At 41.3% G+C, this 13,882-nt stretch overlaps 1 protein-coding gene across 2 annotated transcripts in view; it reads right to left on the bottom strand.

The window, feature by feature from the left end:
• The window catches only part of PBX3 (PBX homeobox 3), a 204,768-nt gene extending 193,059 nt beyond the window's left edge, over nucleotides 1–11,709 (bottom strand). The window contains exons 1-2 of one of the 2 annotated variants that reach the window (XM_079113812.1): nucleotides 10,746–11,709; nucleotides 9,743–9,816 (exon numbers count right to left, since the gene is read on the bottom strand). In XM_079113812.1, coding sequence (XP_078969938.1) covers nucleotides 9,743–9,816; nucleotides 10,746–10,945 — 274 coding nt within the window. In that variant the 5' untranslated portion in view covers nucleotides 10,946–11,709. The remainder of the gene's footprint in view (nucleotides 1–9,742; nucleotides 9,817–10,745) is intronic. The other variant, XM_079113813.1, reaches the window with a different exon arrangement.
• Between the last annotated feature and the right edge of the window lie 2,173 nt (nucleotides 11,710–13,882).

The following is a 13,882-nucleotide window of genomic DNA, read 5'->3' as shown; positions in this document are numbered from 1 at the left end:
ACAATGACAAAATAGAATGTATGTTTATAGGGTGCATCATTTCAGGCACTCAGTTTCTACTTCTAGTCTTGATCACAGTCAAAAGGTCAAGAATCAAGATGTCAATGAGAATGATTTCTCTGATAAGTGGATGATGAAACATAAGGGGTGGGGAGGAGGTAAGGGAAGAATGGAGGAAGGATGGATTGTGTCAAGGAAAATGAGGGGTGGGAGGGGGTGAGGGGAAGGAAAGACAATAGAATGAGACAAACATCATTACCCTATGAACATGTATGATTACACAAACAGTGTGACTCTACTTCATGTACAACCAGAGAAACAAAAGTTGTACCCCATTCGTGTACAATGAATCAAAATTAAAAAAAAAAAAAAAAGTCAATGAGTTCTTAAGGATATCTTCCATATCACACTGTTGCTCTTTAACAAGTGGTAAGGAAGAAGAAATTCAGACAAGTCAAACACCCACACCCCATCCATAGTTAAAAGAATTTCCTTCAATTTTTTCTTTACTGATTTCTACAAAGAAATATGATCAGGAAAAACTGGAAGGTTCTCACTTATTTGAATAACAAGTGAAAATCTAAAAATATCTTCTCTGTATGTTATTACCAACTGTATCACTTGGTTTTATAGTGACAGCCCTGTGCTATAATTTCTGAGAAAACCTCTACATAAAGCTCCATAAACCCAACCATTCCTATAATGTATCGCCTTATCTAGCACACAATCATTTCAAACACAACTTTTCATGTTAGTATAATTTGTTCAAAAATGGTAATAAATACATCCATGATGCCAGAAAAATCACTGCACAATCCATTGTAACTTGTTCTTACCAGTGCTGACAGTTAATTCTAGACCCAAGATCAAATGTAAAGGAAAAATAAAATATTTCAGTATTACTTGGTTTAATTAAAGATATTCATTATACACATACCTTTTAATGGACCAAAACTCCCAATCAACATTATTTATAATAACTTGTACCAACTACAGAGTAATGTCCGTGAACAATTATCACAAAGCTAAAACATGGATGGCTGTCAGTTGGTGGCAGAGTTCTTGCTTTCATAATAAATATAAAATCAATTTCCTGCTCTAGTTCCTATTCCAAGTTGAAAATGATATATCTGACTATGAATTCCAACTACCTCCATCCGTAGTTTATTTTTTTTTTAAAGAAAAGGGGGAGGCAAGAAAAAGAAAAACAAAACTTATGAGACTGCCTAAGTCAATTCTTCTTCATTTGAGGACACATGGATAGTAAAGATAAGATGCACAGACAAATGTGCCATTCCATTTAATATATATTTTAATGTAATGATTACCGCATCAAATGCCATTCAGTTATTTCATAAGTCCTTCTCAATAATTTCTCTATAAATCCTTATATGAAAGGCTTAGTATGTGTAAATGCCTGTAGAAAGCTTTTGTTTAAATAATAATAATATGCAATTTCAAAAGCTTTTTGTTCCCATTTCAATCAAAACTAACTTCATACGCTTTAAATGAAATTTTGCAAGTAATAAGCAACTAATGAGAATTCATTGATTACTAGTTCAGGGAATCTGAAAAGGGAATGAGAATTTAAAGTAACCAAGTATTTCATCTAGAAAAGCAACTAATATGGAGGTACTCTAAGTCCTCTTCCCACGGAATTGTAATCAGGACTCTTGTCTCAGAAGAGGATTTCATCCTGTGTGCGCACATTCCTAATTTCCATTAACATTAACAGGCACCATACAAGCATACCCACACAAACCAAGGAGATGCCAGTCTTGGTAGTATGCATGCATGGCAGCTGTGGTGACTAAATAATCCATATGGCTCTGAGGAGAAGTTATGGTTTATTAGGTCTAGAGTCACAGTTACAGTGCTGGAATTCAGACACTAGAACTAAGCCCCAAGATGAATGGATGCCTTACCCACACCCACTCCATCTAACATATCCAGAGATTTGTAATTAGGTCAAGGTTTTACAATTCTTCCTACTAATGGTTTATGCAGGTATAAGTTCTGTTTGATTAAACAATCTTTTCATACAGCCAGAGAAATTCTGTCCTCCTCCTCTTCCCCACATCCACCCCAGTATTCATTCATTCATTTCTTCATAAAATATAGAAAATCACAAAAGTAGCTTTATAGAGAAATCCAAAGCCCTAACTTAAACCACATGTCAGTTAACCAGAATCAAGCAAGAAACTCCATATTCAACACAAAAATCAAATAACAGTAATCAGATCTATGCTAAAATATCAATTCCACAGGTAGTATGAAGAGTAGTTTAACCACTAATTCTAATTGGTCCAGGTTTTACAGACTCATTAGAATCTTAATGTTCATTTAATATGGCTTCTTGAAGACCAAATTCAACAACTTCTTCCTTTCTTCCCTAGTGAAGTAAACATTCCTGTGAAGTTCAGTTTAGTGACAATATTGGTACACAAGCCAAAAACACAGTTTACCCTTGTGAAAAGTTAAGTGACAAGGGTTCATTAACCATGTTGCTAAAATAGTTTTAAGAAAAAGGAACCAGATAACACAAAACTTTTAATGTATTTTTATGTAAAGAAAGTACAATGAAAACTTCATATTCTGTAACATTACACTTATTATAGGAAGAGGGGAAAAGAATCCACCAATGAATGTTCTAGAAGCTTCTCTAGACCTTTCAATCAATTTTATTTATATGCAAAACCAAGAAAAACTAAAAAAAAAAAAAAAAAAAACAAAGCTCCTCCTGATGCTAAAGCTCTCAATTTACTGACAGGCAAATGGCTTCATGCTGCCACTTAATCTCATTTCTTGCATAATGCCCTCTAATTAGCATATCAAAGTGAATTAATACTTCTAGGGCATTAGCAATGGGGAAATCTGCTCCAGGCTCACAATAGCAGTTAAGAGAGAGCCAAGAAATCCTCAAAAACACCACAAACCACTTTGCATTGCAAAACTGTTCAATTTATTTATCCTCTCTCTCTAAACACTTTTACCGCACACTGTTTTACTACTGTTCACCAAACAAAATGATAATTGCCAAAGTTACCAGCATCTGTAATGCCTGTTTAGAATCTTAATTTAGATTAGGTTGCAGATAATTTCTATATGCAACCATTTGTTCTATTATAAATGTTAATGTAGAGACAGTGGAAATGTTGACATTCTGAATTAGTTAATTTGAGTTTGAAATAAAATTTTATGGGATTTTAAATTTTATGAATTTTTTTTAATCTAAAAAGCCACCTGCTGGACTCTGATGCCTAAGAAATATGCTTTGAAAACTGATGTATCACATATAACAAAAAAAAAAAAAAGGAAAAATATCACTTTGCCCTAACATATGCTGAGTCTCCCAAATAATGGTTTAAACATTGTGAGAAATCATCAGCATTAAAAGGATTACATTGTATACCAAGTTCTCATTAATATGATCACACAAAAAGGGTTATTGTTCAAAACAGCTTAACCTTTTTAAAGCACTTAAACTGAAAGAAAACAAGTGCAAAACTTTAAACAATTATTTTTATCCATAATTTGTTTTTAGGACTAGTCCATTACTATCATGTAGACACAAAGTCAGTCAAAAAAATGTTATGCAAATTCAATGTGACACATTCTAACACATCAATCTTTGCTGGATATACACCAAAATTTAGTGCCAAAGCAAACTATACTTACCAGTAAAAACTGCAAACATACTAAATTTATAGAATATGTCTATGAAAAAAATAATAAAGAAAGAATTCTGGTTACAATTCTGCCTGCAAAGAGGATCATTAAAATCAAGTATTGAAGATTAATGAAATTTATTTTCTAATATGTTCTCTGACTGAAGGCATAAAAAGATGGTATATTTTTTCCAGTGGCTCATTCAAGCATTACTTCTTAATTTATCTGCTAAATATAACAATATCACCTAGCTGTGTTAGCTGTGTTTAACTTCTATAACTTTGTTTAAAAAAAAAAAATCTGTGATAACCGGGACTGAGAAACTTTGACCAATTTATACTACATAATGATGTAAATTATTTACTCTCCTCACACAGACTCAAATGGCCTACTAAAGTAGAGTAAATGCTTGAAAAGGTCAACATGGGAGGGGAGAATATGCAAGCTTTCTTAGTCAGTTATTACCTAAATCATGCTGATCACACTGATAAATGGCTAAAACACAAGCCTGCTGAGAAAACAAATAAAACATTATTCTCCTAGTGTCAATATTGAAATAATAAATATCTAAAGATGTTCACACATATATGAACAGAGGAAAAATAGTCTAAATCCTTATTTAACTTGATGTGTTAGTGCTGATGTGTCAAGTATTTATTCTGAATAGATACCTCATCGTATGAGTATAAAATAAAGTGATGACTTAGGGTGTGGCTCATGGAAAGCAGTTTCAAGTTTTCTAGACCCACTTCATACCATATAATTTCATCTTATACCATGCCACTTCACAGTAACAAAATACAAATTAGTCAAATAAGATGTTAATTTAAATCTTACCCTGAAGTAGCCTTTTCAGAATTTATAAATTGAAAGTATAAGTAAAATTAATTAAAAGAAAAAGCATCATAGTATGAAAAATGTACACAGGTATATTTTATATAAGCCAATGAACTCATATATTCTTTGGGACAAATTGGGACCTTCTTTACCAGTGCATTATATACTTGATTTGGAATAGAGTTATGTGAATTAATAATAAAATAACATAATAAAGTCCAAAATAAAATACCAAAATTACATAAACTAATAAAATGAGGCTCACTAAAACTGAGACACAAAAGAATTACTTACACAGATCAAGTTAATACTGACAAGAGGGTTCGATATATTTTTATTGGGAACAAGAAAAATAAAACACAGTGGAAAAACAGTCCCACATTTTAAAATCATAATCTACAAGATACTTCAGATCATTAAACTCTAAACCATGTTCATGTTGGCAATGACATTTTTCCATGTTTTCTACAAACAGATTGCATGGAGAGATGGAAAAAGAAAGAAAAAACACCTTTCTTTTATATCCTCCCCTAAAACCTACAAAAGCTCCAGTGGGATATCCAAATCTATAAAAATAGAGAAAAATTGGTAAAATATTCTTAAACTGCTTCAAGGAAAATATATCAATAAAGCAATATAATTTATGACATTTCCAAGATATAGTGGCTTTGTATTTTTTCTGTTTAATCATTTAGCATTTCCACTGCAAACAGACATAATGTCTGTCTAAAACTGCTGTAAAATTTTGAGACATTAAGGTTCCAGTAAATTTTGCTTCCAAATAATTCTGGGAGGATTAGAATAACAGAAAAAACAAGACTGGCCAATTGTTGCTACTGTTGAAGGTGAGCAATGAGTTCACATTAGGGGGGTTCAAAAATCTCTTCTTTCTACATGCATTTCCATTGAAAGTTTTCCATAATAAAAAGTTTTTATTAAATAGAATGGGTGATTAAAACAGAAAATGAATAGTGTGGAATAGTGCATTTGCTTTCAAAACTTCAGAACAAATTTAATAATTATATTGGATATAGTACAAAATCAACTTAAAATATGCAATAAAATACAATAAAAGACTCAACAATTTTCAACTTTCTCGCTAAATTTTCATTTGATGGAAGATTTGGTTTTTATACAGTAAGAATCAGAAGAATCACACAGCACTATACAAAGAAAAATGTAAAAATTTTTACACGGACATCTTAAAAAAGAAAACAACAGATAGCACTGCCACGAATCTCTAAACATAAAAGGTCAGAATTAAACAGAGGGGTGTTGACTGAGAGTACTGCCACGTACCTCTGAAAGCCAGTCATCTACAACAATAAAGATAAAAGGTTTAATCTCACATCACATACCAGATGCATATAAAAATTCACTTGTAAGTTACATACATATCTGACCTACTTTTGATATCTAAAATTCTTATGACTTTTTCTAAGGAGGATTCCTTTAAAAGTTAAGCATTTTAGATTGTCATTTTCTTCTTCTCCTTAATCATAAAAAATACCCCAACCAGCCCAACCAGCCAAGCAGGCCTTTCTCTTCCCCTGCGGACACCTCCTGCAGTAGAGAAGTTCATTAAGTTTTATGATCTTCCCAAGTCAGTCCTGCTTATAAGCCTCACAAAGGCTACAAATCTGGCAAACCATCATGTATGCCATTAGACATTACTAGTAAATGAACGCTATTTAGGGTTTGTGGTGGCAATAAATCAGAGTTTGGTTGGCAGCTATCAACATGGAATATTTTAACCTACCATTTAAAAAGAAAAAGGGTTTGTTAATTTTTTAATATGACTTTTTTTTCACAATACTATTAATTCAGATTATGTACTAAAATACTAAATTCTCGTTTAAAAAATAAAAACTTTCTTGAAAAAACATTTTCTTCATTCAAACATAATTAACAGCTCTAGAAAGAAGGTAGATTTGTGAGGCTGATATGTCACAAAGGAAAGCTCGGCAACAATCAAGATTGAGGAAGCTAAAAAGAGGTGAAAGAGTATACCAAAAGAAGGTGGCAGATGAGCAGGCCTCATGGCATCAGGAATATTTACTAAGAGGTAATGATAAAATATGGATATTTAAAAAATCAGGAGGAATAACATAACAATTATCTCACTGGTGATTAACTTGGTTTAAAACGGACACATATCTCAATTTTAAAGGCTGTAACTTTTCAACTGCTTTAAAAATGGACAAATGTCACAATTCAGTGAGATATTTCTGCCCCTCGAATAACTATATAGTAAATTTCACAAAAGAATACATTTTCAAGAAAAAGCAAGCATCTTACAGTAAAAGTACACTTTCCTTACCTCTGAACAAGAAAATAATATAATTGTGGTAGATTACCCATTTATCTGTCAGAAGAGAAAAATACCTTTTCATATTTGGTAAGGGGGGGAAAGATGTTTTCCAAACTAAATCCCTCATGTGCATCAGAACTGGCAGTATTCACTGCCTGATCAGAAACCTCAAAATCTACTGGCAGATCTACAAATACATGGAATTTTTTAAAAGCGATTGTTTTATTTTAGAAGAAAAGCACAACTGAAATGAAATTATCCACTGAAGTGTCAGTCTCTCACCCTCAACCAGTCAACCCTCTACCCTTCCATTATGCAGAACACAGTCATCACACAATGTTCCTGGTTTCTATTCACAAATGACTAGGCAAACTTTCTCTGCATTATAAGAAATTAATCTTTGAACACCACATTGATACATTCAATAAAATGATTAAAGAAAAGGTATTATGTAATATACATGTATTCTACAATGCTTATTTTCTAAGTTCATGATGTTTCTTAAACATGACTGTGGAAGCAGATGGGGGGTGGGCCCTGGAATTTGCTGCTCGGCTTTCTCTGCTTTAGTAACACTAATGTCTACACAGCTGTTTTATTTCAAATTGAGGGATGTGAATCCAGCGATCCTGTCTTCTTCCAAGACTAGTTTGGGAGGGTGAGGTGGAGCTGTGGACAGTCGAGCAGAAAAAAGAGAGGAGAGAAAGAGCTTCACCCTCATCAATCACTTAGTACTTAAATCCCATCCCTCTCGAGCTTAGAGAGGCTGGCAGGAAGATGCCTCTACCCAGACAGCCGCCTTTACTCTTTGTCGGCTGTTGGCTTTTTACAAAAGAGATAACGTGCAAACTTGGATCTGCTGGCCAAAACACAAAAAGAGGATCTAATTTACAAGTTATCACTGAAAGCCTCAGAAACAATTTTCAAAACAAAAATTTCTTTTGTCAGATACCTCTGCTTATTAAATAGCAAAAGTCCTCCCAAAGACATCTCTGCCAGTAATCCCAGACTCTGAAAAGACTTGTTTCTTTTCCGTAACTCACCTTTGACATGTGGTTGACTATATTTTCCTTTCAGAATGGTATAACTAAGTCCTGTGCAAATAAGCAACTAAGAGGAATTAACACTTCTTAATTGAATTCTGCCTGCTGCTAAACGTTTAAACATGAAAAGCAGTTTGAGTCTTAAGCTGGCCAGGTCGAAACTTTAAAAAAGCAAAAAAAAAAAAAATATATATATATATATAAATTTTGAGAAGAGGGTGAGAGCAAAGAAGTATCAAACCCCTCTCTCTACTAATATAATGCCATATAAAATTGAATCAATCTTAATATTCACAGTATAGTCATACCCAGTGCTTAGCTGTCAGCAAAAACTGAAGTGGAGCCCTGATAGCAAGAAAACCCTTGGACATTAAACAACATAATTTAAAAGGAATTAGGCACTTTTAGGTTTCTAAATTGAGAATCTCCAGGATTTTGAAGATGGATGTCTTATTTTAATAGTTAGATAAAATCATCTACCATTTAAATTGTAACACACTTTCTAAAGGTAGCTAAAAATCAACACAGAATAAAGTTAGTAATTTAAAATGACTAGTTTTCAAAATGTAAAATAGATCTTTAAAAGATCACAATATTAAGAAAACCATCCATACTAAGTAAATGAAAAGTAAGGAAAGTACTCTTTAGGATCTCTTAATATTTGCTGTCAATTATGGTTCAGAATACATATTTAATAGAGAGCAATAACCCATCAACTTTCTGGAGCAGTTTTGGGAAAAAGAATAGTACATTGCATAGTGAAACAAATCTGTTTAGAAGGAGGGCAACTCAACTACCAACCTAACAATCCTACGTAGTGTGCTAGTATTTGTACAGTCAATTTAATCATATCAACTATTTAAATAGCATCACTTGGATACTGCTGTATCCTGCCTGGACTTTAACTTTTTCTTCTTTGCCTCAATATTAAAAAGCACAACTTTATAATACCATATACACAACATACACCCCCAAAAAAAAAAAAAAAAGTAAAGCTTATTTAATGCACTTGTTTGCCATTAACAGGGAAGATGACAAATATAAACTAAAATATCTAAATTAAATCTCTACTTCCAATTGAACCTTACAGCAAACTCAAGACTACAACATCCAATTGAGAAAGTCTGATAAGAAAGTTGAGCTGAAATGAACTACCAAAAATTTACCTAATATGTACCTGTGGTTTTCATTGCAGTGCTCCTGAAAAACCTGTCTTCTTATATATTCCCTGCCTTGAACTTCAAAACCATTTAATCTGCATCTGTGCACTGTTTTACTTTACATTAAGCACAGTAAATGGTTTCAAGATATAGATTTTAATGAAAGCATTAATAGATGTAATACAGTGCATATGCCTAAACACATTATTACCCTTCTTGTATTCTTAAAATTAAGTCTTCCCACCTAAAACACTAATTCAAACATGCTACTGAGGGCTGTTCAATTGCATCTATTCTTTTATCAGTGGAGCTAAAGCTTAAGCCTGTCTAAGAAAAACAAAGTTCGGGACGATGCTTCTCCCAGGGAATCGGTCCCTGGCATCCAGTCTCCCGTTGCTTCTTTTAAAAACTGACACACAAACAAGGCAAGACGAGAGGGCGGCAGGCGCTCCTGGCCCCCTCCCTGCTTAGAGCCAGGGGCGCCCGCCTAGGGACGGCGACCCAGCCTCATAAGCACCTACAGTTCATTTTGCACCAGGAGCGGAATTGAGAAATCGACTCCAGATTTATTGCAGTTTTTTCTCAAGATCAGGAGGTGGGAAGGAGAGAATGATCAAAGATGGCGGTGCCCAAAAGCAGCAGCTCTCAACTGGAGAGTCGAAGGAGTAGCTCCAACCCCACCTCGGGGGCTTCCAGGCCCGCTGCTAGGCGCAGTGTCTTACCTGTTTTCTCTTTGATCTCACACAGGACGCTGAAGAGCGCCGGTTTCATTCTGTGACAGTTCAGGGCATGTTTCCTAAAAAAAACAAATAGCAAAACACAAAGGTATTAGCATCACCTATGGAATAATATGGCGCCTTCCTTTAAGTTAGACCCAAGATTTAATTCGGACCCCCTATTTTGGAAAGCTCTTTTGAACCACAAGAAGTCAACAAAAACTGAAGTTGACTAGTTCGCGTCAGCCGGCAAGCTCCGGCGGTGAAAGCTCCAGCCCGAACGCAGCGCGACGCGTCTGCTCGGCAGACAGCCGCCTCGGCGACCGCAGGCGCGAACCAGCGCGGGGAGCCTCGCTCGGGGGGCAGGCTGCAGTGACCCAAGGGAGGGGACCGGTGCGGAGGGACTCCCGCGTCCGCCCGCCGCACGGGGGGCGGGCGCGGCCGGCCGGCCTGCGGCGGCCAGCAGGCGGATGACAGCTCGGCAAAGTTTGCAAGGCGGCCCTCCGGGAGAACTTGGCCGCCCGCACCCGTTCCCGCCAGGGAACCGCCCATCGCCCCGCGCCGGGCTGCGACGGCCGCCCGCACGGCGAGGTCGTCCCGCGGCCAACCCGAGCCGGCACAGCGACTCCAGGCCCGCGGAGAAAGTTGCACTTCCCTCCAGCGCGGCCCGGGCCTGGCGGGGAGGCGCGGCGCGCACGGGGGTCCAGGCGGGAGGTTTAAATCCTGGGAGAGGGCCGGGCTGCGAGAGGGCTGGACATCGGAGACAAGGAAACCACAAAACCGCGCGCCACCAAGTCCGTCCCAAGCCCCGGGAGCAACTTTGAAGACTCCCGCCCGCGTCGGGGGGCGCGGACGAGTGCCCCCGGGGCCGGGACCGGCGGCCGGCTTTCGGAGAAAGTTCCCCTCCGGGGGCGGAGGCCCCTGCCCCGGGCGCCACCCCGGGCCCCGACTCGGCCGCGGGCCCGGCTCCCGCACACACACAAAAGATGTTTAATGAGACGACACCAACTTTGCTTGCGCCTCGTCCAAGCTCTGGTCGGTGATGGTCATGATCTGGTGGAGGATGTCGCCGATGTCCTGCTTCCTGCCGTCGCCGTCCGCCCCTTCGTGGCCGTGCGGGGGAGGCGGCAGGGCCATGCCCCCCTGCACCGAGTGGCCGGCCAGGTTCACCCCGGCCAGAGTCTGCAGCATCCTGGATTGATCGTCCATCCCGCCGCGCGCGGGCGGGAGCGGGCGGCGGCGGTGGCTGAGGCGAAGGCTGAGGCGGCGGCGGCGGCGGCGGCGGCGACGAGGGAGGAGAAGAAAGAGGGGGGGGGGGGGGGGGGAGGCGGCCGCGCGCTCCCCGCCCGCTCTGGGAGGGGGCGGCCGGCCGGCGGGGCCCGCGGCTGAGGCGGTGCGGACCGGCGCCCGGCTCCGGCTTCCGCCGCCGCCGAAGCTGGTGCGGAGCGGCGGGCGGAAGCTCCGGGCTCGGCGGCGGTGGCGGAGGCGGAGGCAGCGGCGCCCGCTGCCCTCACGCGGCCGCCGCGCCGCCTCCTCGCCGCCGCGCGCCCCGCCGGGCGGCCCCGCGCAACTTGCTCCTCAGTGCCGGCCGAGTTGCCGGGACGCCACCGCCCCCCGCGCCAGCCCGCGCTCTCCCCTCCCTCTGCCGCCGCCGCCGCCGCGGCCAGGCGGGATCCGAGCCCCGGCGGCCCCGGGGGAGGGAGCGGCGGCGGCGGAGGAGGAGGAGGCCGGCGGGTGGGCCGCGGGAAGCGAGGGGGGCTAAGGAGGAAAGTTTGGGAGCGGGCGGGCCGGCGCGGCGGGGGCGCGGAGCCCAGTCGAGGGCCCCGGCGGGCCGCGCGCCGGGCGGACAGCAGATTGATGGGGCGAGAGAAGTCGCCGCCGCCACTGCCGAAGCCTCGCACCCAGCCAGCAGCCGCCGCGGACCGGGCTGGAAGGCCGCTCGGCTGAGGGATTGACAGGCTGCCAGTGCCACTCACTCACTGCGGCCCCTGCGCTCGGGGGGAGGGGCGGGGGCGAGCGGGAGGGCGGGGGAGTACTCCTCACGCCCCGCCCCCGGGGGCGGTGCGCGCGCTCATTGGACCTTGATCCTCCCGCCGCCGCCGCTGGCACCGCCCCTAGGGTTCGACCCGCCCCCTCTGGCCTCTGATCCCCAGCGCCCGCGAGCGCGCCCGGGATCCTCTTGCCTCGTTGCATCCTCTCCCTCGGGGATTGGAGCGCCCTAGCCTGCAAATGTTGTGCCCGGTTCCAGACTCCTGCTTCCTACTATTGGCAGTCATGGATGCGAGGTTGTGTATGGGACAGTGGGTAACTCGCTCCAAAGCCATACGTGAGCTCTCCCGGTGAGCTTCATGCCTTGGATAGCGCCTGGTACACTTTCCCGCTCTTCCAGGCAAGAGGTGGTACTCTCTGGGCACCAGGCCGCGCGTCCCGGGCCAATAGCATCTCTCTCGGAACCGAACGGGGCGGGACAGAGGCAAGAAAGAGCTGTCCCAATTGGAGCGTTCGAAAGGTCCTGGGTAGAGGCGGGGAAAGAGTGGATGGCGGCCCCGCCCCTCCCGCGGTCGCCATAGTAACCGAGAGAGCGCAGCTCAGAGTGGGCGCCGGCTCTGGGGCCTTGCACTGCCCCTCAAGGGGCGACCAGTTAAGATTTTGGGATCCTGTTGTCTCGAATGCTTGAAACTGAACTGAACCTATCCAAGTGCGATACACTCCGCAATGGGAACATAAGAAAATGTGTCAGAGGGAAGCAGGTCGGGGAGGAGGGAAAGTGCCTGAAGTCCTGGACTAATTTCAAGGCTAACAACAGTACACACTCTGCAACTCGTGGTAATCCAGGAGCTACTCTTTGGCAGCGATTGCTTTTAGATGCCTCCATTTGTAACAAAGCTGCAAAAAAACAGCTGTTTATTTCAAAAATGTTTGTTTAAAATACAGTGGATTTCACTTGTCAACTTACCCTATCACCATGAGTCATTTAATATGGGTAACTGCAGCCATAGATTTCCATAACACCTTTTCTTCCATTATAATCTGTCTACAAATGACTAGAGGATCAAATTATTTTGTGATGTGGACGTCCACCTCCTATGGAGACTTGAGCTTGTTCTTAAATTGACTTCCCAAGCAGGGACTTCAACATGATTTCCCCATTTTAAATAGATTGGAGCTTGCCCTAGGTTTGTCCTTTGCTTAGGAGATCTGAAAAGTCTTCTTGTTCCTTCCCCAAACTCACTAAGATGTCTTACCTGAAACCAAAAATAGGGGTGTGAAAATATGAAAAATAGCTCTTACTCTGCAGGGTTTAATGTAGGACAAGCAGTTCTTTAAATGCCAGATGGATTCTTGGAATGAAGCAGGCTACTCAGTTCCAGGTTCTTTCCTTCATATGTTGTGTGTACTTTTAAATACTCCCTACTGCAAAGCTAATAGCCAAGCTTACAGTTAGGCAAGCTAAAATCCTTACCAACTGCACAGCTGCTGAGGAGGGAGTACCAAAGAACTACTTACCTCCGAAGAGTCTCCTTCATGTTCATTAATATTCCCTGCTCTTCTATAGTCCATTCATGTGTCAAGTTTCTGATCCTTCTTTAAACCCTCATTAGGAGTTACTCATAGTTATCATTAATTGGGTTTTCTCTTTGTTCTTGTTTTTCAAAGCTGTCACCAAATCCTTATAAATTTTTGCATAAAGGAGCAAGATCAAGTACACCACCTTCCATAATTCTCCAATGCCAAAGATGTAAAAGCCACAGTATTCTACCTGAAAGATGCCTTAAGCTCTAAGATTCCTTCCAGCTCTAAAATTCAGTGATCCTGTGACTATTGGTCCTCCTCCCTGCCCTTCTTCTAGGCCCATAATCTTGACTAATCAGTCATGAGGATGAGGCTAATCAGCAATAAGGATTTATGGTTATTTCTAGCCCACTCCGAACAATGAGTTTTGTAAGCAAAGCAACATATATAAAAATGTAAATGAAATTTAAGAAACACTTAAGCAAATAAAGGCAATTGGGAACTATGGGCTATGTAAACAAAGTAGAATATAAAGACATAAATTAGAATTAAGAAAACAGTTTAGCAAATGCCAGCAATTAGGAATAAAACAAACTTGTTAAGTGTCTAAATTCAGCAGCTAGGTTATGGCAC

Source organism: Sciurus vulgaris (genome assembly GCF_902686455.1).
Source record: "Sciurus vulgaris genome assembly, chromosome: 15".
Taxonomy (NCBI): Eukaryota; Metazoa; Chordata; class Mammalia; order Rodentia; family Sciuridae; genus Sciurus; species Sciurus vulgaris.
This window is presented reverse-complemented; position numbering and strand designations above follow the sequence as displayed.